The sequence below is a fragment of the Corylus avellana genome, chromosome 6 (assembly GCF_965113065.1).
Source record: "Corylus avellana chromosome 6, dhCorAvel1.hap1.2, whole genome shotgun sequence".
NCBI lineage: Eukaryota > Viridiplantae > Streptophyta > Magnoliopsida > Fagales > Betulaceae > Corylus > Corylus avellana.
The window spans coordinates 26683188-26710634 of record NC_142495.1 but is presented as its reverse complement, the minus strand read 5'-3'; the positions used below and the strand labels follow the sequence as shown (position 1 = coordinate 26710634).

At 33.7% G+C, this 27447-nt stretch overlaps 1 protein-coding gene and 1 pseudogene across 1 annotated transcript; one reads left to right on the top strand and one right to left on the bottom strand.

Moving 5' to 3' along the window:
• Positions 1–5062: 5062 nt before the first annotated feature.
• Positions 5063–6796, bottom strand: KCS19 (3-ketoacyl-CoA synthase 19). Its single transcript, XM_059601121.2, has one exon. It carries the CDS (start codon positions 6671–6673, stop codon positions 5306–5308), a length of 1368 nt encoding a protein of 455 aa, XP_059457104.1. The 5' UTR covers positions 6674–6796; the 3' UTR covers positions 5063–5305.
• A 20541-nt stretch (positions 6797–27337) lies between these two features.
• LOC132188927 (U5 spliceosomal RNA) lies at positions 27338–27447 on the top strand (annotated as a pseudogene).

The following is a 27447-nucleotide window of genomic DNA, read 5'->3' as shown; positions in this document are numbered from 1 at the left end:
TGAATGCTTTTAATAGTCACATCATTCTTAGTAGGATACAAATAAATCACTTACAGTTATTCTGATGTTATGAACTTGATTTGGTTTCCAAGAAACCAAGTGGTTCACAACTCTATTAAATTTGATATTGACATTCTTCTTAAAAGTATAAACTTCACTTTGATGTAGGGGTGAAATAGCGGTTGCGGTTAGCGGTTTTAGCCACCGCCTAGGCGGTTAGTAAATTTTACTAACTGCCTCCGCTAACTGGGTAGCGGTTAACCGCTTTGGAATAACCGCTTTTTTTCTAACCGCTTTTTTGAGCTTTTTTTTGGGCTTTTTTCTTTGAATCGATTTTGGGCCGGGTTTGGACCGGGTTTGGGCTAGTTTTGGGCTTACTTTAAACTTTTTTTTTCTCATTTTAAACTTCTTCTTTTTTTCCCTTTTCATGGCCATTTTAGCATTAAAAATTGCTATATACCAAAATATTGTTGGCCACCTTCTACAAATCTACACATCATATAATATACAAATAAAATTATAACAAAATCATCACTTCACTTGTAGTCTTATACATAAACTCACAAGCAAGTTCATAAATTCAGAAGCAAGTTCATAAACTCACACATAGAAATAAAATAAAACACAAACAAATTCATAAACTCACAAGCAACAAGAAAACCAACATATATGGTTAAACTTGAAGCTTGAGGCCCATTTCAATCAACCAAAAAAAATTCATAAACTCACAACTTATTGTTATTATATATATATATATATATATATATATATATATATAATATAAATATATATTATATTTTAAAAAAAGCGGTTAGCGGGTAGCGGTTAGCGGATTTTCAAAACCCACTAACCGCTAACCGCAACCGCCTAGGCGGTTAGCGGTTTTTACTAACCGCTTTCAAAGCGGTTAAGCGATTAGGCGGTTAGCGGTTAACGGTTATAGCGGTTAGCGGTTGCGGTTAGGCGGTTTTAAATTTCACCCCTACTTTGATGTCTCATTTGTATTGTGGGGGAGCTTAGATATCTTACTAGATTCTTGCAAGCCTCCTCCAACAAGAATCATTAAAGCTAACTTTGACATAGCTATTGGAATTAGATACTAGGTGGTTGCAACTGTCCTTAAAACCTGATTGGAATTGTATTGAAAAACAAAACTTTTATATTCAAAAATAGCCTTTTAGAAAAAGTATCATTTTCAAGGTTTTTTGTTTTTCCTAAAAGTGTGTTTTTGATATTTTTTTAGCGCAAATAGGTTATTAAAAAAAAAAATTGAGTTTTTTACTAAACGAATTTATTTTTATTTTTCACAACTTATAATGTGCTAAAAGTATTTTTTCAACTTTTTAACAGAATCTCGAATATACTCGTTATAATGAGATGGTCTAGTGAGACAGCACTTCCAAAGCTTAAATCTATTAATGCCACATAATGGAAAGCACATGCTGCTTTATTAGCCACCAAATTGGCCACAAATACTTTGGTGTCAAGGCCCTCCATCTAGAAGTGGACTCTCTTATTGCTATTCAAGCAATTATTATGCTAGACTCTTTTACAGATTGGAGAATTGAAGCCTATGTCAGAGATATTGCTTATTTGCTTAGTCTCATTTCCAATTGGTCTCCTTCAAAATCTAAGCAAAGCAAATAGTAGAGCTTACCTGGCTGCAAAATGGGCTGTGTCCAATAATTCTTTTGGATTTTTTTTTTCTTTAAAAAAAAAAAAAATTCTTTTGGCATTGTTTCTCGTACAATCTAGAGCTTACCTGGCTGCAAAATAGTAGACCTTACTATCCAATTGATAATGTCTCTTTCAAACTTTTAATTGTGATAATGTTCTTTTTCAAATTATCAAAACATTGTTAATGTTCTTCCAAAGCTAGCGAAAAGATAAAAATACTCCTATATATTTCTCAATAAGACAAAAATACTCCTATAAATTCAAAAAATATATATCTCCATATACATACATATTTTTATTTTATTTTTCAAACGAAAATTTTCAATTTAAAAAGAACAATTTATTTTTAAAAAAATTATTTTTAAACGAATATTTTTTTAAAACGGAAATTTTTATTTAAAAAAATAAATAAAAATTTTGTTTTAGAAAACAAAAATTGTTAATTTTCTTTTTTAAAACAGAAATTTTGTATTTAAAAAAGTTATAAAAAAAAAAAAGTCAATTTTTATAAAAAAAATAATATCGATTTTTTTTATTTTTTTTATAGAAAGGATTTATTTTATTTTAAATTTGTCACCCTTTGAAATATATATAGATTTAGGTTTTTTTTAGAAGTTTTATTATTTTTGTTTTTATTTTATTAAAGATAATTTTGTCATTGAGAGCGCAATATTAATAATTTAAAAAAATATTATTACAATTAAAAGTTTAAAAAGAGACATTATTATTTATGTGATCATTTGAAGAGCACGTGAACTTTTCTTTAAAAAAAAATAATAGAGCAAAATAAATGGGTGGCCGAAGGGCGGTGATATTTGTGTCGCACAATATTACAGAGGGTCACGTGGATTTATAAAATAAATAATAATAATGAAATATGTTCCACATGAATTTTCTTGCATTGGTCATTACTCATTTGCTCCGGAGTAAAGAGACATAAAGTGTGGGTCCTCGGTCAATGTCAGAAAATAAATTTATTAGCGTGTCTGTAGCTCCATCTAATTTTTTCGCTCCCGGTCATGTCAGTTATGAGATTTGATGGCTAACTTGCACTCTTTTTTTTCAACGTTGTCATTTATTGTTTTTGTTTTTGTTTTTTTTTTTTCAAATTTTTGATGTAAGTGAATTTATTTGGAGCTCAATTTAGTTGGAAAATAGATTTGAAATGGAGACGTGTCATTAGTTTAGGCAGAATATTAGGACATAAACATAATTGTCTTCTCTTTAAAGATAAGGATATTTTTGTCTTATCTTTATGCCATTTTGTTTAAATATCTCATCTCCATTTTATTTGTTTGTGCATTAGCGTTTCCAATAGAGAGTTAAATTTTTATACAAAATAGCTCTTCAAAACTCACTTTATCTAATTTAACTAATAAATTTTTAAAAGCTTTTTACATTCGATTAGCTATATTTTTATCTATATTATTTAAATATCTTTTTAATATATTTTTATTAAAATTTGTGAAAGAATATTCTCATAATAATCCCTTAAAAAATGTGAAAATTTTGAACAAAAATAAAAAACAGGTAAAATATATAATTAATGATTCCCTTAAAAAATACCATTTGGTTCCTTTATTGAGAACACTAATAATAGTCTCACCAAATTGTATTCGTTAAAATAATAATTTTGGTGAGGCAGCATATGGTACTCTTTATTGTGCAATTATTTGGGCTCCTTTGTGTTGCAGGGCACAAATTGAGCCCTACCTATTATTTCCCACTCTAGAGTCGGCTGTGTTTCTGATAAAGGCAATAGATTTGTGTTTGTAATAAAGATGGTGGTTTTGTTTCTCAGCAAGTGGATCCCGTGATTTTTTGTTAAATGGGAAAAAATGTTTCCGTGTTTGTGTTTCACGTTTGACATGTCCAAGTAAGTAGGTTTACATCATATTCAAATTTGCTATTTCTTTTTCTCTTATCCATTTCTTTTTCAAATTCAATGTAAGGTCCTACATGGTGTAGGCCGGTACGCTTTGAAAAGAGATAATTGATTTTGAAAATAACTTAAAAGACCACTCCACCACGCTCACATGTCACTCACATCATATGTCAACTTTTGATTTTGATTTTTTTTTTTTTTTTAAGAGAAATAGTGAACTTTTTATTAGAAAATTACGTTGCTAGAGCTAAATGCTCAAGCAACAGAATATCGCAGATACAGCTAGGAGGCTCGCTCCAGACTTTATCTTCTACGTGTTTTACAGTAAATTTGGAAAGAAGGTGGGCAACCCGATTCCCCTCTCTCCTCACAAAACTCATCTCCCACTAATTAAACACTTGAAGTTCTTCCTTTATATCATCCACGACATGTCCCAGCCGACTCCAATCTGCATCATCGTGATTCACAGCTTCAACAACGGTCTTTGCGTCCCCTTTTAGGTGAACGTATCGACATCCCAAATCACGGCATTGTTCTAGAGCCCAAAGTACCGCCGTAGCCGCTCCGCTGCTGCCGGTGTGAGATAGCCGGAACTTGACTTACTCCTAGCACCTAGACCCATAAAAAAAACTTTTGATTCTTTTAATTTAAAACAATTAGTTTAAAAAAAGTCATAAAGCATGCATAAACCCTCTTGCCCCACATTTAATAACTGACAAGTGCAATCAAAATAACTTTACAAAGGCAAATATCTTTTTATGGTAGGCAATTAGACAATTTTAATCATGTTTTATTAATGTTCCGTTTGAAGTATATATATATATATATATATATATATATAAAGTTTTTATTATTTTTTGGTATTTGGTATTACCAAAAATTGTAGTTAAATTAAAAACATTTTTGGTAATTGACCATGAAAACTTTTATTTAAAAAATATATATATATATATATATATATATATATATATATATATATAACAGTTTTCATTTTTAAGACTATAAACCATTTTTGGAATTTCAACTCTTATTACACCCTGTCTCGCATTTCATTATCCGTAGTTGCCGCCGGCGGTTGCAACTTGCGCCAGTAAATTCATTTATTGTACACTTCCGCCAGTACAATTGGTAGTTCAGTTTTATTTGGGCATTTATTAGAAAGGTTGTTAATTAAGTTAACCAGTAGGTGATCAGAAGGAGATCTAACTGTGTGAAACAGTGAATTAATATGCATCAATGAAGAGTCGACATTTGTCTGAGTAGGAATATTAATTTTAATGATAGTAATTAGATGAACATTATAAATGACTAGATAAATTTTTATTTTTATTAAACTAAGTTTGTAGAAAAAAAAAAAAATCATGATTTAGCATGGTATTAAAATGGTAATTTTGTCAATTTTTTTTATAAATTTAAATGTTTAGAATAAAATTCTTGGAAACTCATTCAAACTGAAGTTTCAAAAAATTCTATCATGAGGAGAAAGAAATTAAACCACGATGAAAATAATTTAGTTTATTGATTGTTGTACTGAATGGAAACAGAGTGCAGGTGAAGTTTACAGAACTTCATTATTACAGAAGATAGAGTACAAGTCCTTTACAGGAGCAAATTAACTTCAATCTATCTATAGCTTTCACCAAATCATGAACGAAAAGAAAACATATAAATTAAGAAAGAAAAAAAAAAAAAAAAAAAAAAAAACCTTTAGTAGGGCATGATAAAGAAGAAAATACAGGCATCTCAGTGAAGCCTAACAAAGTTTAGACATTCATCATTGATCCAACTGTACTTCTCCTTGAAAGGGTTGACTAGGCATTGAGGTGGATAATTCTCAATGCAATCTTTCCAAACATTGACAGAATCCAAATCCCTCATTACCTCCCAGACACAATTGTTGCACATAAATCCTGCTCCAAGGCTGATCATCAGAATTTTGTCACCCTTCTTCAGCCTCTTCTTAGCCTCCATGTAACTTAAAACGTACCAATTTCCGGCAGCCGATGTGTTTCCGAACCGGTGAAGTGCCATTCTAGCCGGCTCAAGATCATAATCATTGAGCCCTAAACCCTTGCCAACCCCATCAATAACTGCCCTTCCACCAGGGTGGATGCAGAAATGATCCACCCCAGACTTGAGATTCAAAGTTTCAACTTGTGTGGTTTTTTTGATATTTTTCTCAAGTTTTGCTACGAAGAATTGTCGGAGTAGTTCCCTAAGAGGGAGTAGTTTAGGTACGAGAATTCGTAGGTTGTTGGAGAAAGCTTGAGCAGCAGCTTTTGTGAGGCCTTTGGTGAGGCGAAAACCAAGGTTGCCGTGGTCATCTTCTACTTGCATGCAGCATTCATATGCTTCGTCGTTCGAGCCAAGATCGGTTCGAACTACGCTTTTTAATCTCAAGATGGCTCGATGCTTCAGAGCTCTTTTGTTTGTTAAGAGCATGGAGCAGCTTCCCGACCGGAAAAGACAGTTGGAGAGGAGCATGGATTTCTCTCTGCCGCAATACCAATGCGGTCCCATGGATTCTGTACTCACAACAATTGCATAAGATTCTTTGTATGATTTGAACAAGTGGCGCACAAGATCGACGGCCACAAGGCTTGCGCTGCAGCCCATTCCGGAGAGGTTGAAAGCCTTGATGTTTTCTCTCATCTTGTAACGGTTTATTATGGAAGCTGTTAGAGAAGGCACGGGAGCGAACATTGAGACATTGACAGCAAGGATGTCGATTTCTGATGGAGAAACTCCTGTTCTAGCAAAAAGCTTGTCAAGTGTGTCGAAGATGAAATCCTTCATCTCCAAATGGGCGTCTGCCAGAGTTGGTTCTTGTTCTCTTTCCGCAAACACAATTGGTGGGCCATATGTTTCTTCACCGAGCCCTGAGCTCACAATGGTTTTCAAGAGAAACCTGTATTCTTCCAAACCCAGATTCTTGTTTCGAAACACAATTTTAGCGCAGGATCCAGTGTTGAGCTTTCTCTCCTCAGGGGGCTTGTAGCACTCATAGGCCAACATATAGCAGCCTTGGCCTCTCCGTTGAAGAACCAGCTTGCAGATGCAGAAGAAAGCATAGAATAGAGCAAGAAAACACATTCCCATGAAGAGATCCATGGTTAAGAATTAAGATGGCTTGAAACTTGAAAGAAAGAGAGAGACAGAGAGAGCAGTAGTTTGAATTTCCTTGTAAGTTTTATGTAAATTGGTGGAAAATATATATAAGGGAAGTCTTGAATAAATTTCAGATGCCACTAGGACATTAATTTATCTCCTACTACCTAACAACCACCGCTAAATAAATACCATACCGATGATAAATCATCTTTTCTTTTTAGTAAGTTGATTATAAATCATCTTTGATTCCTAGCATCTTAAGTTTGTACGTAGAGTTTGATCAAAAACATTTCCCATCTGGATAGATTATTATTCTTATCAGTCATAATATATATGATGTGAAACTTAACTACGTATATACCTACTCTCATACTCATGCAACGTACCAATCACACTAATAACCACCACATTCCTATAAGTCTTGTACCATTATTATCACTCGATCATGTCATGATTTGAAGTTTTAGAAAACTGGCTACGTAACCTACGGCGACAAAAGGCAAACGTGATATGATATTTGCTTTAAAAAAAAAAAAAAACAGCAAGCTTTGCCCAATAATTCTCCATTACGTTTACGTACGTAATGGTGTATGAATTATGAAATAGTAAAGGTAAAGAATATTTAGCATAAAAAAATTAAAAAAAAATTGTTTTGTAATAATTTTTTATTGAACTAATAATAAAAAATAAATAATGTAATATAGGATATAAATAATGTAACATAAAAAGTAAATATTTTTATTGTTAAATATAATAGAGAGATATATTGAAGAGTGGAAGAATTATGTTTAGAAGAGAGAGTGAAAACACACAAGAAACTACATTGTATTGATATGTAGTAGTAGCGTGGAGAGGTGTAGAAAGGTGTATTGAGATATTACATAGAGGCCTCTTTATCAAGAGGCTAGAGGGAGTAACACTCCTCATGAGTAATGTGGGACAAACCCCAACATAAACTCTAACATCTCTTCTCAAACTCAATGTATAAAATTGAGGTTGGGAAAAATAAAGGGAAAGAAATAAATTTTTTTTTTGGGTTTGCCTTAAAAGTTGCTGGAATATGGCGGCCAAAGGCGGAGGAGGACAGCTGCTGGTGGCAATGACTTCGGCCTACTAGATGGGCCATGAGCTTGGGTTAGCCCTTAGATGGCTTTGGACTAAAACTTGAAACAATTGGGCCAGTAACATGGGCCAAAATTGGCCAAAACTAGTTGACCATTGAATATGGTTTGACCCGAAATGATATGACCCAAGTCTAACCCAATGAACCGGGTCGACTAATTTGAATTGGGTTAGAGAGATTGACCCGTTTAACCTACTTGGCTGAACCAGGTTTGATGGATTGGACCCAAAATTTGTGCTCGAGCTTGTGGAGTAGACTTGAATCCATTGGACCGGTTACACGAGCCAAAACGGCCGCAACCCGTGGACCGTTGAATGGATCGGTCTGGCTTGAAATCATGGAACCCGGATCTAACCTGGTGGACCGGGTTGACTGCTTGGAACCGAGTTGATGAGTGGGGTGCCAAAATGGCCAACACCCGTGGACCATTGAATGGGTCTGTCTATCCCGAAATCATGTAACCCGGTTCTAACCCGATAAACCGGGTTGAAATATTGGATCCCCTTTTTTTTTTTTTTTTTGGAACTTATATGGCTCGTGTGGTGCACATGCCACGCGTGCACCACATGCATGCACTAAACCCTAGATAAGGTTTGAGGCGCTTGAGCCCACGTAGCAATAGGTAATCTGGCGCGTGAGGCGCATGAAAATCACGCGCGAAGCATATATATATATATATATATATATATATATTTATATATGCTTCGCGCATGCTCGCTAGAGAAGAATTTGAGTAAATATAATTGCATTGCAGTGAGGTTGATGCAGACAGTACATGCAGAGAGTAAATATAATTGCATTGTATGTCTGATTTCTATAATATATACTCTCTGCATCAACTACTGGCTACTGCTTCACTGCAATTAATGCAATTTTATTTACTCAAATTCTTCTCTAGTGAGCATGCCGGCCATATATATATATATATATATGGCCGGCATGCTCACTAGAGAAGAATTTGAGTAAATAAAATTGCATTATTGTTTTAAAAAACATTTTTAAACATACAAAGATTAGGCTTGCCCCTAGCAAAATTAGACTTAACCCTACCCATGCTTAAGAAACCCTAATTTCGTTACTGTTCTTAATCACATGTAGCCGTGTTTCCCTCTAAAGGCAACCCTATGACATGCATGCAAAAACGTAGAATTGAAGAACACAAATGAAATGGAAAAACTCACTCAGTCACTCGGGTCTGAACGGGTAATTAATGCTGCGTAGCCTACATACTTAATTTTCATTTCATTTTATGTCACTAGACTGATGTGGTGTCCATCAGCTCTTAAATCATATTTTATTATTATTATTTTTTAAAATAAATTTCAAGAGCTGATAGCGTAATTAACAAAAAGTTTGGACGATCTGAATAAGACTAGCTGTATGGGTAAATAAACCACATCACATATTTAATATGAATAAATATATGGATTATGGTGTAAATCTAAGTCTTAAAAGGATAAGGGTTAGATTAGATTATGGTCCCATCGATCATTTAACTTTCTTTCAAGATAAAGAAATAGAAACGCAATCCAAAATCACAATTAATGGCCAAAAATGGGTCCACTAAGGCATGAACATAAAGAAAAAAAAAATTATGAGTAATGTTGTATACTATTCTCGATCATCCCATCTCATTTCGTTAGATTGATATATATAGCTGTGCTTATCCTTTTGCATATGGATACCATTACATTAAGTCAATGAGATTGAGATGAAATAAGAGTGTAATATCAAATATGTAACATTTCTTATAAATTATTGAACAATATTTATATGTTAGTGTTATAAATTAAGATATCATATAATCACCATAATTAAAATATAATTGTAATAAATATACCTAGATTTAAGTTATTGAGAGTTCACTTCAAAATTCACTAGACCATAAGAAGCCTAGCTAGGCATTCGAAGAATATATATACCTAAAGAATTTAAGGATCATGAGCAGAATAGGGGGGACATGACTAAACAAGGAATATTTATTATAGTAAAAAAATTATTTTAGAGGGATAAACTCATACGAAAACTTAAAATTTAGGGAGATTTTTAAAAAATTTAGGGGTTTTAAAAAATCCCGATAAAATTAGACTTAATTAATCCCGCTCATGCTTTAAAAATTCCTAATTTCGTTACTGTTCTTAATCACACGTGGCCATGTTTCCCTGTAGCGGCAACCTTGTGGTTCCATGAATATAGATCCTATGTAACCTCTACCTGTTTTTTTTTTTTTTTTCAAAAAAAATTATATTTTTATGGTTTAGGGTTAGAATACAATGATCATCTGATTCATCTCTGATGCAAAAATAATATTAATTTATTAAAAGCACCAATATGTTGATGATCTAGCCAACAAATATCGGTCAATATTGATGTTTCCATCTACTAACTGCCCAATTGAAGTTTAGACGATCTGAATAAGACCATATCATATATTTAATATGATTATATATTTATTATGGTCTAAGTCTGAGTCTGAAAAGTATAATAATAGATTAATTATTAGATTTGGTCCCACCATATATGTTAATAATATTATCTAGATTCTAAACACAAAAAGTTCTAAGGTGGGGAAATAAAAAAGCCATCACAATTTCCAAAAATATGTACTAGGCCCAAGAGAGGCACCTACATAAAGAATAGAATGGATACTTAGATTTAACATTTGTATAATGTTAATGTTATAAATTAAGATATTGTATAATCACCATAATCAAAATATAATTATACTAAGGATTCATTTGAGATTGCGATTTCAAAATGTACGCTTTAAAAGTAGTGATTTTAAAATGTGTGTAATTTTTAAAAACGGAGTTAAGTTTTTGACAAAATTGCAATTTGGTCTTTGAAATTGCAGTTTAATCTTTAAAATCGTGCGTTTTCAAAAAATCACCTCCTTACCTGTTGAAAATTCAGGAAATCCGAGTTTTCAAATCGCAAATTGTTAAAAACGCAATTCTAAAAAATCAATTTTCTACGATTTGGTTTAAAATTGTACTTTTTATCTATAAAATTGCAACGCCAAACGCACCCTAAATCTACCTAAATTTAAGTTATTGAGAGTTTAATTAGTTCAAAATTCACTAGACCATAGTAATAAGGTAATCCAAGCCTAGGGTTTGGAAGAATATACCTAAAAACATTGAGGATCACACTTGAATTACATCTAGAGACTTCATCCCCTTTCCTGGCTATGTTTGCCAATATCTTTATTTTTTATTTTTTATTTATTTTTCCTTCAAAATAAATATATTAACTACCAACTCAAAACACCATTCAAAACACCAAATACTTTTTATAAATCTGTAGTCTTTCCTTCTTCTAATAATATTTTGCCAAGTCCTCAAGGAGTAACTCAATCGGTTTGAGACATCACTTCATAAAGCAAAAGTTACTAGATCAAATCTCCCTCCCATTTCCCTCTTTTTGTGCAAATATGTCAAAAAATAATAATATTTTGACAAAACGGGTGTTTAACTTATGCAAAGACAAGAGCCAATATTTTTTTTATAAAAAAAAAAGAAAAAAAGAAAAAAAGAAAAAGAAAAACGAGGTTGGCCACATGTGAAAGAGAGGTGGCCACGCGGCTACCACAACCTCTTTTTTGACTTTATTTTTACAAGTTTTGGACTTCTCAAGATAAGCATGTGATCATGTGTATTCTATAAAAATAGTTTTAATCTTTAGTCACATCAACATTTTTTCAAAACAAAAACACAACACTCCCCTAATCACATTATCAAACATATTAGAATTTTTACCATCATATGTGTCCTCTTGTGACTCATGTTTGTGTACTCTACATGCGAGTAATTCTACTATTTAAACGGAAAATAAAAGGTGTTTTTTTTTTTGTGATATGTTCACACAAGGGAAGGGAATGGTGGATTCAAACTAGTGACCTTCGCTTCATGAGACATGGTCTATAACTGATTGAGCTACCCTTTAGAGACAGATGTAAAATGAAAATGAAAATAACATTACCCCTATCTCTATATATATTGGAGTGAAATCAACGTGATAATCAGTAGCATTACTCCAATGCAGATATAAACACACATCAGGACCATTAATATTAATCATTTTTCCATGTGTGTGGACTTTAGTCACTTTACAGATATACACAAACATCAGGGCCATTAATATTAATCATTTTTCCATGTGTGTGGACTTTAGTCACTTTACAGATATACACAAACATCAGGGCCATTAATTAATATGCACCTACTGCCAGATAATTGAAGCCAATGCCAGTTGATGATCCTTTTATTTAATGCCTGCTCCTAGCGTGCCGATCATGGAAACTTATAGCCTGCGCTAGCTGCATATATAACACAGTAACCATGCACCATCCCTGCTGTCAAAATGAGTCACGAGTTGGGAAACCAGGAATCCGAGGAGTGACAACCATTTGTGTGAGAAATAGATGAATTTAGGGGGAGAGTTAGGCAGTGATACTGATACATCAATCTCAACTTCAATCAATTCGGTAGTTAAACTTCTTCATCATATTTTATAAACAAATATCATCATTGACCAACTCAACACAAAGTTAAAATATTGTATAATCAGGTTCGAATCATGGATTAACCCATTTAATAAATGAGTTGTCTTTGATCTACTCGCTTAATTCATGAAAATTAAATTAGTTTTTTTTTTCACAATTAAAAAGCAAAATCTTAAAAATAAAAATTCACACACACACACATATATATGTGTGTGTATATATTGTATTTAAATTCATATACATGTCGAAATGTGTCAAACCGGTTGTGTTTGTCTGTTTGGGTCAATCCAACATTCATATTTATTAAATAGGTTATGCAGGTCGGATTACGTCACCCCACTTATTTAAATGAGTCGTGTCAAAGTTGAAATGTTGACCCATTTAATTAAATAGATTAAGTAATTAAATGGATTATGTTTGAGTTGACTCATATATCTTGTTAACTTGTGTATAGCCATCTTCAGATCAAAATCTGCAGGGTTCATCCATTCATCCAGCATCTATTAATTGGAGATGTAGTACTCTGTACTCACTGCTTCCTAAGAATCTTTAGTTTGCACTTCTTGCCATCGATCATGCAACATAGAAGAACCCTATCGATCCCTAATAAATGATGAAAAACTGGCCAGAAATGTACTTGTGCCCCATCAAATAAGCACCCCAGTTCTGTTGAAATGTGGATTAATTCATCAGAACCTCCTGCCATATATGAGTGTAATAATAACAAGAACCTTTGGCACATGTTGTGTAACTATGAAAGAAATTGGTGCGCTGTAAAGTGAGACAGTGAGCTGGCAGGGAAGAAAAGAGATTTGAGTTCCAGTGTCCCACATCGGAAGCAACAATCAAACACCAACCACTCACACTCGTATTTAGCGAAGCAACTAGCTCTGTTTAGGCCTACTGAGCCGAGCGGTGAGCACAAAGCGAACTATTCTTTCGCCTTTTACCAAAGAACGAGCTTGAAACCTGTGCATTCCCATGCAAAGTAAAAACGAGCTTGAAACCCGTGCAATTGTTTTTAAAAATGACAGGAAGGAAAAAATAATAATATTGTACGGATTGTTTTTAAAAATGACAGGAAGGAAAAAATAATAATAATTAGTGGATATATAAATGAAAAAAAATTCTATAAAGCTTTAAAGAAAAAAGAAAAGCATTGAGAGACCATTTACAACTTCTAATTAATGATAGGAAAAAAAAAATGCTCAAATTGTATTACATATAAAAAAATATAACAAAATCCATATTAAAAAGTGACTGCAAAAACCTATTACGCTAATTGACTTAGCACTTGAATACCAACTGTATCTGCAATTTCTACCAAATATAAAAGAACTTATATATTTTTTAAAAAAAAAAATTAAGAAGAATCACATATTGAAACTAATAATCCAAATTAAAAGGTGTCAAAAAACTGTTATAATACAACACTAACAAAAAGATCATGGTTTGATTTTGTTCGTGCCCTCATCTTTGCCTTCCTGGAATAACTTTATTTAAGATACTTTTGAAGAGAGAAAACTTTATTCCTAAATCATGCATAAACAAAAGAAAAATATCATTCTATACTTGGTTTGAAAAGTTGAGCATTTTTTGTTTCAACTTCTTACTTCTTAGGAAAATACTAATAATTGCAATGAAATTTCCTTTCCCTCTATAACACTTTTTCTTATGCCAAAAATATGTACCGTAGAAAAGCTGCTGGTTTGTGGTTATGGGAAATGAATAGGAAGAGACAATTGTTATCAAACAAAATAAAAACCCATTTGTTAGGTCCGTTTTAATGGACAAAGCCATCAAAGAAGTTTGTACTACAAATTATACATTGTTTTGTAGCAGCATTTACCGTTTTTAGAAGTAGAGCTGAAAACAATATGAAAAAAAATTGAAATCGAAATGTAGATCAAGTTGCATACCCTATTCACATTCTATATTTATCTGCATTTTCTCAAATTCCAAATAGAGTATTAGAATTTGAAATACACCTGCGATTCCTATCCCGGAAAGAAATGAAGTTCTGAAATGTAAAACTGATCTTAGAAGCTTAACCTAAAAAGAAAAAAAAAAAAAAAAAAATCCAAATTAACAAACATTGTTTAGGCTTTTTTTTTTTTTTTTTCTAATTGAATAAGGAAAGGGTTACAGGAAAGGATCTTTTCCACTTCTGATCCGAATGGAAGAAGAAGTGAGAGATCCTGAAAACGAAAAAGGGGTGGGCTCCCCAACAATAAACCCAAAATAAACTAAAACAACACAGAAATAAAAACAAGAGGAAAGGCCACTCCAACAACAAAACCCAAATGGTAAAAAACAGTGCAAATACAAGAAAAGATTCTGGATCCAGTCCAAAAGGACCAAACAGCAGGCAATGGTAATTACCAATGATCCCAAAAGAATCATAAGCAAGCCGGGCCTATTCTAGGACCGCACAAGGCGGTGTGAATTGCAAAGAACCTCCGTGAAGAGATCATTACGGGTAAACCAACAACCATTGTTAAATGGTTGTTGTAGAGTAGGCACTGTAGAGAACCAAAAAGGAGCCGGTATAGGACGACCACCAACATCAATCTCCTCCTCAAAATCAAACCAAGTCATGGCAGGGAGATAAAAACCCACAAAAAACAATACAAACAGCAGAATAAAACTAAAAATACAGTAAAACAGAAATAAAATTACAACGAAAACAAACACCAAGAACACCAAAAAACAAGGGCAGGGACGGTGATAGCCGGCCGAAGAACAGATCGGGCACCGGCGAGCAGTGGATTGATCGAGGATCGGCTGGCGGAAAAGGGAAGCGAGGCAGGGAGGATGGTGGAAGGCCTCGATTGGTTGATGGGTCGGCATGGAAGAGTAGATTGGGTTTTGAAAAAACCCGATCTAAACCCCCCAAAACCAGATCCACAACCAGGAACTTCGGCAAGGCAGTGGACGGCGACAAAGATGGACTGAACGGCGACAGGCTGGGCGGCGACAGGCTAACTCGTGGCTAGGAGATGAAAAACACTTTCTATAATTTTTTGGATACTCATTTACATGAAATGTTAGACTTAAATACATGAGACACAATCAGAAAGCAAATAACTGACAGCCCACTACTAACATAACTATTGACTCAGTTACGTGTAAACCAACTAAAAAACATAAACCATATTGTGGCTTCTATCCATGCTCATAACATTTGTTGGAGGAGACGTGTTTAAAGGGGAGGAAGAGAAAACTAAACGCGTGTTTCAAAGATTTTGAAGCAATCGGATTAAAGTAACAAATCAAACACAAAATAAATTTTAAAAGTGCGTTTCAGAAGGTAGTGATTTATACGAAGAATAAGAAATAGTAGGGAAGAATAGAGAAATTGAGGAACAAAGGAATAGAAATAGGATGACTCCCCAATATGATTTCAAGTGTTTGAGGAATGTGGGAAAAAAGTTGTAATGGTTATGTTTGGTAGGAACTGAACTGACGAATAAATAGCAATATTGTTTGAAATAAAATTGAACAAACGGTTAGCTTACCACTAAATTTAAACGCACGTTTAATACTTAAAAAAAAAACATTCGGCAGCAAAATATAAAGCCACTTGTCACAATGATATGCTTTCTTGTACGTTTAAGACTCAGCTTTTATATCGTCCACTATTATTTAATCAGGGAATTTGAGGTTTAAAAAAAAAAAAAAAAAAACTCAAATCTTGCTACAACAACAACAATAATAATAATAATAATGAGAAAAAAAATATCAAAAGAGTGTAAAAGATTAAGGAGAGAATAGTTGTGTTTTAGATCCCAGATTCTTATATTTATCGAATCAATAGGTAACGAAAAAGAAAAATTAAGAAAAAAGAAAATAGTTTTAAACAAAAAAGTTAGTTGTCAAAAGAAAACGAAAAAGGGGTGAAATGATATACAAATTCAACTACCTCTTGCCGGAGAATTCTAGTGATGTGTGTCCATGGGGAGTTTTAGAGATAAAAGAGAAACATTAGGAACATAAAAACCGCAAACCCCCCCCCAAAAAAAATAATAATAATAACAAATAACAAATAGTAAAAAGAATTTTAGATAATGGTAAGTAATTACCTATATTCAATATTTACAACACATGATTAATAAGGATTATAGCTATAGTTTTAGTGACATTGTTTTGAAATAGTCCGTATAATTTTTATTTTTTCAGGTAAATTGGGTGTTGTTTTTAAGACTTAAAAATAAGGGAAAAATATAAAAAAGCCCCCCAAACTACCAGCCGTTTTCGATTTAGCCCCCTGATGTTCCAAAAGTCATAAAGTAGCCCCCCAAACTACCAAACTTTTGTATTTTGGCCACTCTGTTAGTCAAAACCGTTAGTCTGAACGGAAACCATGAAACGACACCGTTTTATTAAGGTTAAGTTACGAAAATGCCCTTGTTAGAGATCCAAAGCTTTCTTCTCCCTTTCTTCTTCATCTTCGGAAATCATCACTGGGTTAAAATCATCGCCGGAAACCTTTCTTCTACCTTGTCCACTCTGATTAAAATCATCGCTCATCATCCCTTTATTCTTCATTGCCGTAAACTCCTTAGCTACCGTTGGTGACCCAGGCGGGTTTGGCCAGACCCAGCCGTGGGTCACCAGGTGCCCCGCCTGGGTCAATGACCCATGGCTGTGTCTGGCCAGACCCGCCTGGGTCACTGCCATTTGCTCCTATATAAAATCTGTTAAGGGGTCATTGTCTTCCACGAAAAAACTAAAATTTTCTCAAATGGTTTTGCTCTGTATTTCCTCTGCTCTCTCTGTTTTCCGTTGAAATTCTTTGCTCATGGCACCCCTAACGACCTTGTTGATTCAATCTAGCGTCCGGGGAGGGGAGATATTGGAATATAAGTTGATGGGTTGTTTTGGTTTGGCTTTTTGTAATGGTCGAACATATAGTTGATTCCTGTCTTCCTGGCCTTTTGCTTAAATTTTGAAATACCCATTGAACTACAAGTATCATTTTTGTCTAATAAAATTGGTCAAATACCAAGATTTTCTCATTCAATGATCAGTACATGCGGTTCTGAATGACCGATATAATTTCATCATAAACCCAAAAATGAAGAGAGAAACTCAAAAGGTTTCTAGAAACCCAAAAATGAAGAGAGAAACCCAGAAGGTGAAACAGTGAAAAGAAGAGAGAGACTTGCTTTGATTTCTTTTCTCATAAGCAAAAACACAAGCTTGCAGGTGGAAAACCAGAAATGGAGAGCAAATCAAAAGATGAAAGTGGAGAGAGACTCGTTTGATTTCTTTCTTCTGCATTGATTTTTCTGCGAGCAATTAATAAATATCATGTTTGTCATTTTGTCGGTGGTTCTCTTCTCCGGCAATCCCAATTCAAGCTTAATGAGCTTATAGCAAAACGACGCCGTTTAACTTATTGTTTAAAAAAAAAAAAAAAAGATTCATACAAGGGTATTGTAGTAACTTACCCGTAACCAAACGACGTCGTTTTGTAGTTTCCATCCAAACTGACGGTTTTGACTAACGGAGTGGCCAAAATGCAAAAGTTTGGTAGTTTGGAGGGCTACTTTATGACTTTTGGAACATCATGGGGCTAAATCGAAAACGACTGGTAGTTTGGGGGGCTTTTTTATATTTTTCCCTAAAAATAATAGTTATATCTACCTTTGAAGACATTGTGTTCAAATTTCAAATATCATATGTACAGTAAAATAATAAGCATACCTCAAATTATTATAATTATTTAAGTGATTTTAAAATGCTTAATTATTATTTTAAATCTATTTGATTAATTATTTTAAACAAAATGTTTCTTATACTTTTTGCATTAATTCCCGCCGTTAAACATGGGCCTACAAAACGTTTTTTAATTCATCTTACATTTCACTACCCATGAGGCCCATGACCTTGTTTTTTTTACTGTACATTTGAAGGTCGGACGTCTGAAGCTTTGAGGTCTCTCTTTTTTTTATTTTTCTTTTTTCCAGTCCTCCGTGCTCCTCTTCTACGACCCTGCCGCCCGTCACCGCTCAGTGAACGCAAAAGCGGCTACGATCTGTCGGCAAACGCCACGGCCTTGCAATTCGCTGCCGCACTTGGCTGTTTTGGCTCCGCTGCCCCGTTGCAATCGGCCACTCCATTTGCATTGAACTGAATGCAAAAACATTGTTCATCCGAGTCCGAATCTAATTGCGTGAGAGACTGAGAGTGTTCGTTTTTGACACGGTGGCTTAAACGCACGTATGCTCCAGCCAGTGATAGATAAGAAGGGTGGTGATAAATCGAGGTACGATTTCGTTCAGAACCGTTCAAATTACGACCGACCAAACATAGCCCATTTGGATTTTTTTTGGGGATACTGGAGAAATTTTGATTGTAAATTAGTATTGTCTTCTAAGCTGACTGTAATTGTTTGCTTTTGTAAGTTTTTTTGTTTACTCTTGAATCGGTAGAACAAAAAACAAACATAATGCGTGAATACAAAAGCACTCGTAGAAACATTGTTATTCACAGAGTTCTAAAACATATTTGGAGCAAAATGCACTATCTAAAAACTTAATAGACAATGCACAAAACGATATATATATATATATATAGTTTAAAATCCATGAACCAGCCAAAATATACCATGCCCATAAATTGATATTCATTTGGTCTTTAGAGCTAAAATAAAAAATAACATAAAATCAATAGAATTTACTAATATGGACTCATTAGTGAAACTAGCAGACTAAGCAGAGATTCAGACCTCTGCTTTTGGTTTCTCCACTGGTTTCTTTAGCTCACTTTCGTAGTAAAGAAAATGCACAAATGTATAATTAAACACTCACTAATGGAGGAGAGATTAACGACATGATTTTGATCTTTTTTCGAGTAGAGCTAAAATTGTTTACATCTCATTGTCGAAGAAAGAGTCATATAGATGGCCATCGAGTTGAAGAAATATGATCCAAAGAGGGAAGGAAAAAGCAAAGAATGAATGAAAGAAAATTTTGGATTGAAATTGATGAAAATTAGAGGATATGCATGTAAGAAATTCCATATAAAGTATGTCCCTTATGTCGCATCTATTATTGTAATTATAAAATATATATAATTACGGTGTTCAGTAATTTATTCCAATTAAAGCTTATTGTGTAAATCAAATATTTTGAATTAAATTACTGATTTAATTCTTGTGGAACAAGTATTTGATTTCAATCAAATATTCTTAATTAAATCACTGATTTAATTCTTGTGGAACAAGTATTTGATTTCATTAAAGATTTTATTTTTGTGGAATCAATTAGCTGTATTGATTTGATTTTTATTCCTTGATGGGAGGAATAATTAAGGTAACAGCTCTAATTGAGGGTCCCCTGACCTACCTATAAATAAGGCATGTGTATTCCATCAATTGGCACTCACTGGTAGGCATAGGTCAGAAGAACCTCTCAATATTTTTTTTTTCAGATTTTGTTTCTGTGAAGCTGTTCTTCAATTGGCTTGAGCAAAGCATAGCTAGAGGTATTTATATAATTATTCATTCCGCTGCTAATTTTATTATCAGTTAGCATTTAATTATATATTGAATTCTTACATGTGGTATCAGAGCCTTCTCTAGACTATATTTGCTCAGTCTATGTTTTTGATATGCCTGCTGTAAAATTTTGTTTTTTGTTTCAATAATATTTATTTTGTTTACTTGATTATTAAAACAAAATATGGTGACCAACATAAAGCATGAAACCCACGGCGTTTTGATATATATTTTTATTTCTTGTTTCTACATTGTTCAAACAAGCTAAACCCACGGCCATGAGTAAAAGAAACAAACTGAAACTCATGGACACCATGTCTAACCCAAGGGTTGTTATGCTGATCCATCAGACTTGCTTAGACTAGAGAATCCACTTCTATGACCCACTTTTGAGAACCTTTGGAATCATTGGTTTTGGTCTTTATTTTTGGGTATACTGTATGATGTGGACTTGCTCCCTTTTGCCTCAAACCACCATTAGAGATATCGAACCACCTGGTATATGGCGGACGGAACTTCGTGGGTGGCTTTGAGTTCTGGCCACCGGTTGTGCACCGGTTTTGTTTTCCCCACCTGGCAGCGGCGTTGGCCGCATGAAGCGCCGGTCTTCCCTCCACCTGCAGCGGCTTTGGCCGCATAAAGTGAGCAGCCCCCCCTTGCCGTTAACAGTGGTCGTTTGGCCGTTTGAGCTTCGGCCCTTGATGGCCGGCACATGAGGAAGGCGGCGGCGGCGGGTCATGAGGAAGAAGAAGAAAGGGGTGATGGCTAGGGTTTGGGATTTTTCTGGGTTGGGGAACATGATGATCCGGGTAGGGTTTTTCAAACCCATATGGAACCGGGTCTAGTGTTTTGGGCTATTGGGTATGGGTTTATTTTAACCCAAGCCCGATCCAGTTATAAAAATAAAAAATAAAGGAGCTGGGTCATTAAGTGGGCTGACCCAAAAGCCCAATCCATTTGAAGTGGCCCATCCGGATTTTTTTTAAAAAAAGGAGAAGATGATTTGGGCTCATTAGGTTTAGAACTTGGGCTCTTAAGGTATAAAGGGCTTAAGGTCACTTCAAGACCATTAGGCTATTGAGATTATTATGCTTTTATGTTGCATTTTTATTCATCTTATGATTTAAATTGTTCAGTATTAAATTATTGTTTCTTCAATGCATGAACTTAAGGATATATTTATTGTTTTAATTGTTTAAATATAAATTGTTTGATGCCTGGACCTGAGAATAATTAACTAAGCCTCATGTGTTGGTGAATGTTTATTGTACTATCCAAAATTGCAATCGGAAAGCTCTGGCAAGGTAAGTCTTGGGACTTAAGTGTGCCGTTGTGCGCCCCCTCACTTATCTGGGACACTATCCGGTTGTACTTTGAAAAAATACTGTTTACCCACTAACATGATGGTTTTGTCTTTTATTCTTGGGAACTTTATTTGTGGCATCTATACAGTTATTGGATATTAATGAAGTAGTGATTATCATAATAATTTTGGGAGAGCCACAGCATCCCAATTTTATAATGATAATTGCATCAAGATCATATATGTGAACTTCATAAGGAAAATTAACATCTTGTTGTAATTAATTCATAAATTTAATTTGCCAATCCCCACAGGGACGTTTTTATTTTTATGAGTTAATTAGAATAAGATGGTAAATTTAACATTGAAAATAAAATTTCTCTTAGGCCCATAGGTACGGAAAATTTTATTTATTAATGCTAAATTTATTAGTCTTATTAATAAAGAGTAAATTTCATGCGTGATGCACCTTTGCCCACAGGTAGGTTGAAATTTACTATTAAATTAACATTGGTTAATTTAAATAAGGTTATTTCATAGCATTAAAGTATATAATTTTTCTTGGTTATTGGATGTATTCCTACTGCTTTAATTATTAGTATTTTATGTTCCAATAATTCCTAGTGGTAATTTTTCCTTACTGAAAAGAAAAATGTGCTTTTTACTTTGGGGTGTTTGGAGACTGAATTGGCGTTTCGTGTGGATGAATCACCTTCTCCCACGGAATCAAGTACGCCACATGAGATTATTAAACATGAACGATTGTAGTGATTTAAATCGCTTAAGTTTCAACGTTCATGAAATCTCATATCAAGGAAAGCATTAGGGTTTTATTCCTTAATGTTTTAAGGCCAAAGAAAGGTCATTGAGGAACATTTAGTGAGTTCCAATAAGACTTTGGCGTGCACCCTAATAGAAAAGCTTTAAAGTAAAACCTTTTACAGGTTCAAAATGTGCTTGAGCACATTATGGAAATGAAGGACATAACAGCTCATTATAAAGTCCCTAAAGGTTGAGTTTTTGAGTCATTATGGTCAATTTTATTCTCTCATCTAAATATGATATTTTTTTTCAAATATCTTGTGGCACACATAAGGATAATTGATCAATTAAGGAATTTCTGATCATGTGTGTTCAAGAAGATAAGAGATTAAGACATGAGAATCCAGAAAGTTACTCATGTTAAGGGAAAGACCTTTATAGGCAACCATGTCCAATAGTTGATGAATGAGAACAAGGTGCCAACAAAGTGTTATGGCAATTAAGATACTTGTTTCTCTCACACTAAGAAAAATTATGGGCATATAAAGAATGATTGCATAAAGTATCATAAATGACTTGAAATAAAGGTAATCTCACACACCTAGTGTGTCATGAATCTCTTTTATTGACTCTCCTAAGGACTATGTGGATTGAATTTGGTTTAGCGGTCCACGTTGTCAACATAATGCAGGGTTTTCTAAATAATACTTGTTTACAATTGGAGGTTGTTGGGATCTATAGATTAATTTTAAAAATTCAGTTATGTCATTTTGACCTTAATAATGTTTTTATATATTCCACAATTCTTTTAGAAATTTAATTTCTATTTTAGTTTGAATATTGTTAAAATTTTTGGATGGAATATTAAATTAATGGTCTATTTAAAATTTATCTAGATCCCAATTTTTGGAAAATTAATCCCTGCATATAAATATTGACATAAAGCAGAATCTTATGAATGAGAAAATCCTCTATGTTATGGCATTGGAGATTGGAATATATCTCTATAAAGAATAAAAAGGTCGATAAATGATAGAGTTTTTACGACTTTTGAAATTTACTACCTTTGGTATTTATGTGGACTGCATTAAGGAAAAGCAAACCAACTATACCACTAAAGGTGCCAACAAAAGGATTTTTGAAATTATTGAGATCATATACAAGTGTAACATTTTCCATACTTCTTGCCTAAATGGTTAGAGATATCCTATCTCTTTCGGTAATAACCATATAAGGTTTATGTATCTCTATCTTCTAAATCATAAGGTTGGAGCATTAAATGCTTTCAGTACCTATAAGGTGGAAGTAGAGAAACAAATCAAAAGAAAATTAAGATCGTAAGATCTAATAGAGGCAGATAGTATTATGCTAGGTACACGAGAAAGGGGACATGAAAGGTAATGTTCTATTCTCCTAATGGAGTGAAGCCTTGAAAACCGCTGTGTATACATTTAACTCGATTCCAATCAAAGTTGTCCATAAGACACCTAAATTAAGGAATGAATGGAACCAAGTTCAAATTGTTTACACATATGGGGTTGTCTTGCTATAGTGAGGATTTATAATCCACACCTAAGGTAATTAGCTTCAAGGACAACTAGCGGAATTTTATAGGTTATACAGAAAACTCCAAGGGGTTTAGGTTTTACTGTTCTTCATTTAGTCCTAGAATAGTTGAGTCTAATATTGAAAATTTATAGAGGACGCTGAACTTAGTGGGAGTGCTTATTCTCAAGGGATTGAATTAGAGGAAGCACAAGAGTTGACTGAAGCCCCTTCACATGAAGGGTGTTTGACTGTGCTTAAGAAAAATCAAATTGATTATCTTCAAGCACAATTAGTTTCAGAACAGTCAACTCATAAGGAACAAGTTCAGAATGAACCTACTCAGACTTTGTCAAAAGTAAATGAAGTAGGATTAAGAAGATTCTCTAGAATAAGGTGACCAACAATCTCTAGTGATTATGTTGTATGCTTCCAGGAGTCTGATTTTTATGTCGGACCTAAGGACGATCCAAAATTTGCTTTCACATCTTTTTGGGTGGTGATAACTTCACATTGTGTTTCAATGCCATGAAGGAGGAGATGAAATCTTTGGCTAAAATTCAAGTCTGCAATTTTGTTGACTTACCAAAGGGAGTTGTAGCCATAGGCTGCAAATGAGTTTATAAAACCTAAAAGGATGCTTCCGGGTAATGTTGAACAATATAAAGTTAGACTTGTAGCCAATGATCTCATTCAAAATGAAGGCATTGATTATCATGATATGAGTATCTCATTTTGTTTTAGAGCTATATCAAAAGGATGTGAAAAACAATTTTTCTTAATAAGGATTTTAAGGAAGAAGTGTACATAAGACAACTTAAGGGGTTTTATTAATAACAGTCAGAAAGCTTGCCAATTAAGGATATCTATTAATGGACTAAGATAGGCCTCTCACTAGTGGTATATAACACAAGGTTGTTACCTCATATAGGTTTATTGAGAACCTTGTTAATCATTGAATATACCTTAAGGTTAGTGGGAGTAAAGTTACATTTCTTTTAGTCCTGTATATAAATAATATTTTGCTTGCAAGCATTAATTTAGGTTTGCTACATAAAGTTCCTCTCATTAAAGTTTTGGGAGATATTCAGAATGAAAAATTATGAATCTTCAGTAGCACCTATTATTAAAGGAGATAATGTCCCAAATTGTATTGGAACAAAGGCAAATGAAAAATATTCCATATGTATGCACAGGTCCACATTAGACTTGACATTGAAATAGCAGTTGGACTATTGGGTCAATATAGTATTATGGAATATGCAATGAACCAAGAACTACTGTTTAACTTAAAGATACACTTACCATTTGATGGTGTTTATTCAGGTTTGATTTTTGCTAAATGTGTAGATAGTATAGAATCAACTTCAGTATATATGTACTGAAGATGCAGTAAGCAGACTATAGTTGCTACATCTACCATGAAAGCAAAAGTCATTACATGCTGTGAATTAATTACATATGCATTATGGTTGAGACATTTTTGTTAAGGTCTCAAAATTGTTGATTTTATAGTTAGACCCATAAAGATCTTCTGAGTTAATTCTACTACAGTTATTTTTCTAAGAATAAACTGAGTAGAAGCAGAAGTATGTATATCGACATAAAGTATCACTATGAAAGAGAACATTAAGTGACAATAAGTGTCTATTAAGCATATAAGTGTTAAATTAATGATTGTGGATCCCATGACTAAAGGTTTACCGGTAAAGAAAGTATAAAGTCATGTGGAATATATGAGATTCATTAATTAATTTGTGCTTAGTTTCTCTTTAATTGGTCTATAGACATAAAGGTTATGTTATAAAGATTTTTGTGCACACATATATTATTCTTATCCGTGTGAATAAAATTAAAGTTGGACCCGAATGACTTATAGGAAGTTCATTCATAAAGTACATTATCCATAAAATACTCATTTAGGGAGCTATTACACATCGTGATACATGGAAGGAACGGCTTATCATATAAAAGCTTTACCGCTATGATTCGTGTGTAGTATTCCTTGAGTGAGTGGGAGGATTCCATGAATGGTTGGAATAAATAAAGTATTGGCCATATCATAAAACTGAACACCATAAGGAATTTATGTGTCATAAGGGCCAAGTGGGAGAATGTAAGAAATTTCATATAAAGTATGTCCCTTGTGTCGCATATATTATTGTAATTATAAAATATATATATATAATTACGGTGTTCAGTAATTTATTCCAATTAAAGCTTATTGTGTAAATCAAATATTCTGAATTAAATTACTGATTTAATTCTTGTGGAACAAGTATTTGATTTCAATCAAATATTCTGAATTAAATCACTGATTTAATTCTTGTGGAACAAGTATTTGATTTCATTAAAGATTTTATTTTTGTGGAATCAATTAGCTGTATTGATTTGATTTTTATTCCTTGATGGGAGGAATAATTAAGGTAACAGCTCTAATTGAGGGTCCCCTGACCTACCTATAAATAAAGCCTGTGTATTCCATCAATTGACACTCACTGGTAGGCATAGGTCAGAAGAACCTCTCAATATTTTATTTTTTATTTTTTATTTTTTTATTTATTTATTTTTTTTTTTTTTTTTCAGATTTTGTTTCTGTGAAGCTATTCTTCAATTGGCTTGAGCAAAGCATAGCTAGAGGTATTTATATAATTATTCATTCCGCTGCTAATTTTATTATCAGTTAGCATTTAATTATATATTGAATTCTTACAATGCATGGTTCTATTTATACAAAGAATATGATTATTTAAGAATATAGCCGTTGGAAAATATGATCTTTAAAAAAAGTGACCGTTTGAAAAATATGACCGTTAGAAAAGAAAGAATAAAGAAATCATAAAAAAAAAAAAAAAGGATGGTGTTGGAGCGATTTTTGGTCCACAGTGTTGCTAGTCTACAATATTTATTCATAATCAAGCTTTGAGTTGAGTTCTTGTACTTCTATGATGTTTCTACAAAAATAAATGTACGGTTAGAGGTCTCCGGTTGGGGCACCGAAAACCCTCCGACGCTCAAGTTAGCATCTTGTATATGGATAAGATAAAAATAAATAGTTATGATATGCCCCAAATACTCAATGATCAGTGTGCATGAAGTGTGATATGTGAAAGGAAGAAAGATAAAGAAGCGTCTCATTGAGAGAAGCCGTGGGAGAGAGGGAGATGTGTGCATGATGGAGGAGAAGTCCTCCAGAGAGTCTCTTGGAGTGGGAGACCGGGAGAAAGAAAGTCTCAGATAAGGAGAAAGGGAGACATTTCTCCTTTAATAACCCAATGGCAACACGTATCACCATATGAATGGACAATAACAAAATTTAAATAAACTTAATTAGGTGGGCATATTTTATCCTAATAGATGGTATTAAGAACAATATGGAACCATTAGAGTGCTTTTAAATAAAAAAGCAAAAAGTAGTTTATCTCCTTAAATTTGAATTGAAAATTAGAAAAGCTGATGTGGCTATGTGAGTGCTCTAAAATTATTTTGGCTTAGCCAATATGCTAAAATGGGACCAATATGAACTACATCCAGCTCAACAAGACGTTGAAATATTCTCCACACACAGAATCTGCCTGACCAAACCCACGACCCCAGTTTGGAACAAGGGCTGGTCATACAGCTAGAGAAACTTATCTGAAGACTGGGGGACACAGGATTGGCGGGATTCTTCAATGGAAGAGCAAAAAAATGCACCCACAAATAGGTCAAATAGTAGATGATAGACAATGAGTTGGGGCTGCAGTAGAGGAAAAGCTGGTTTGATGCTAAAGAGTGAGCATGAAAAAAGAAAGAACTACGAAATATATGGAGGAAGTTTAAAGGAATTAAACTAATTCGAGTCCCACACGGAAGAAATAAGCGAAGCTCCAGCCCGTCCACTTGCTAGAAAGCAAAGCACGTGGATAGGATAGAACTTAGGGAGCCATGCGATGAGCACAAAACGAAGTTTTCTTTCACCTTTTACTAAAGAATACCGTGCTCTCGTCGCAGATAGCGGCATGCACCAATTCTTGAAGGGGTGTACCACCGT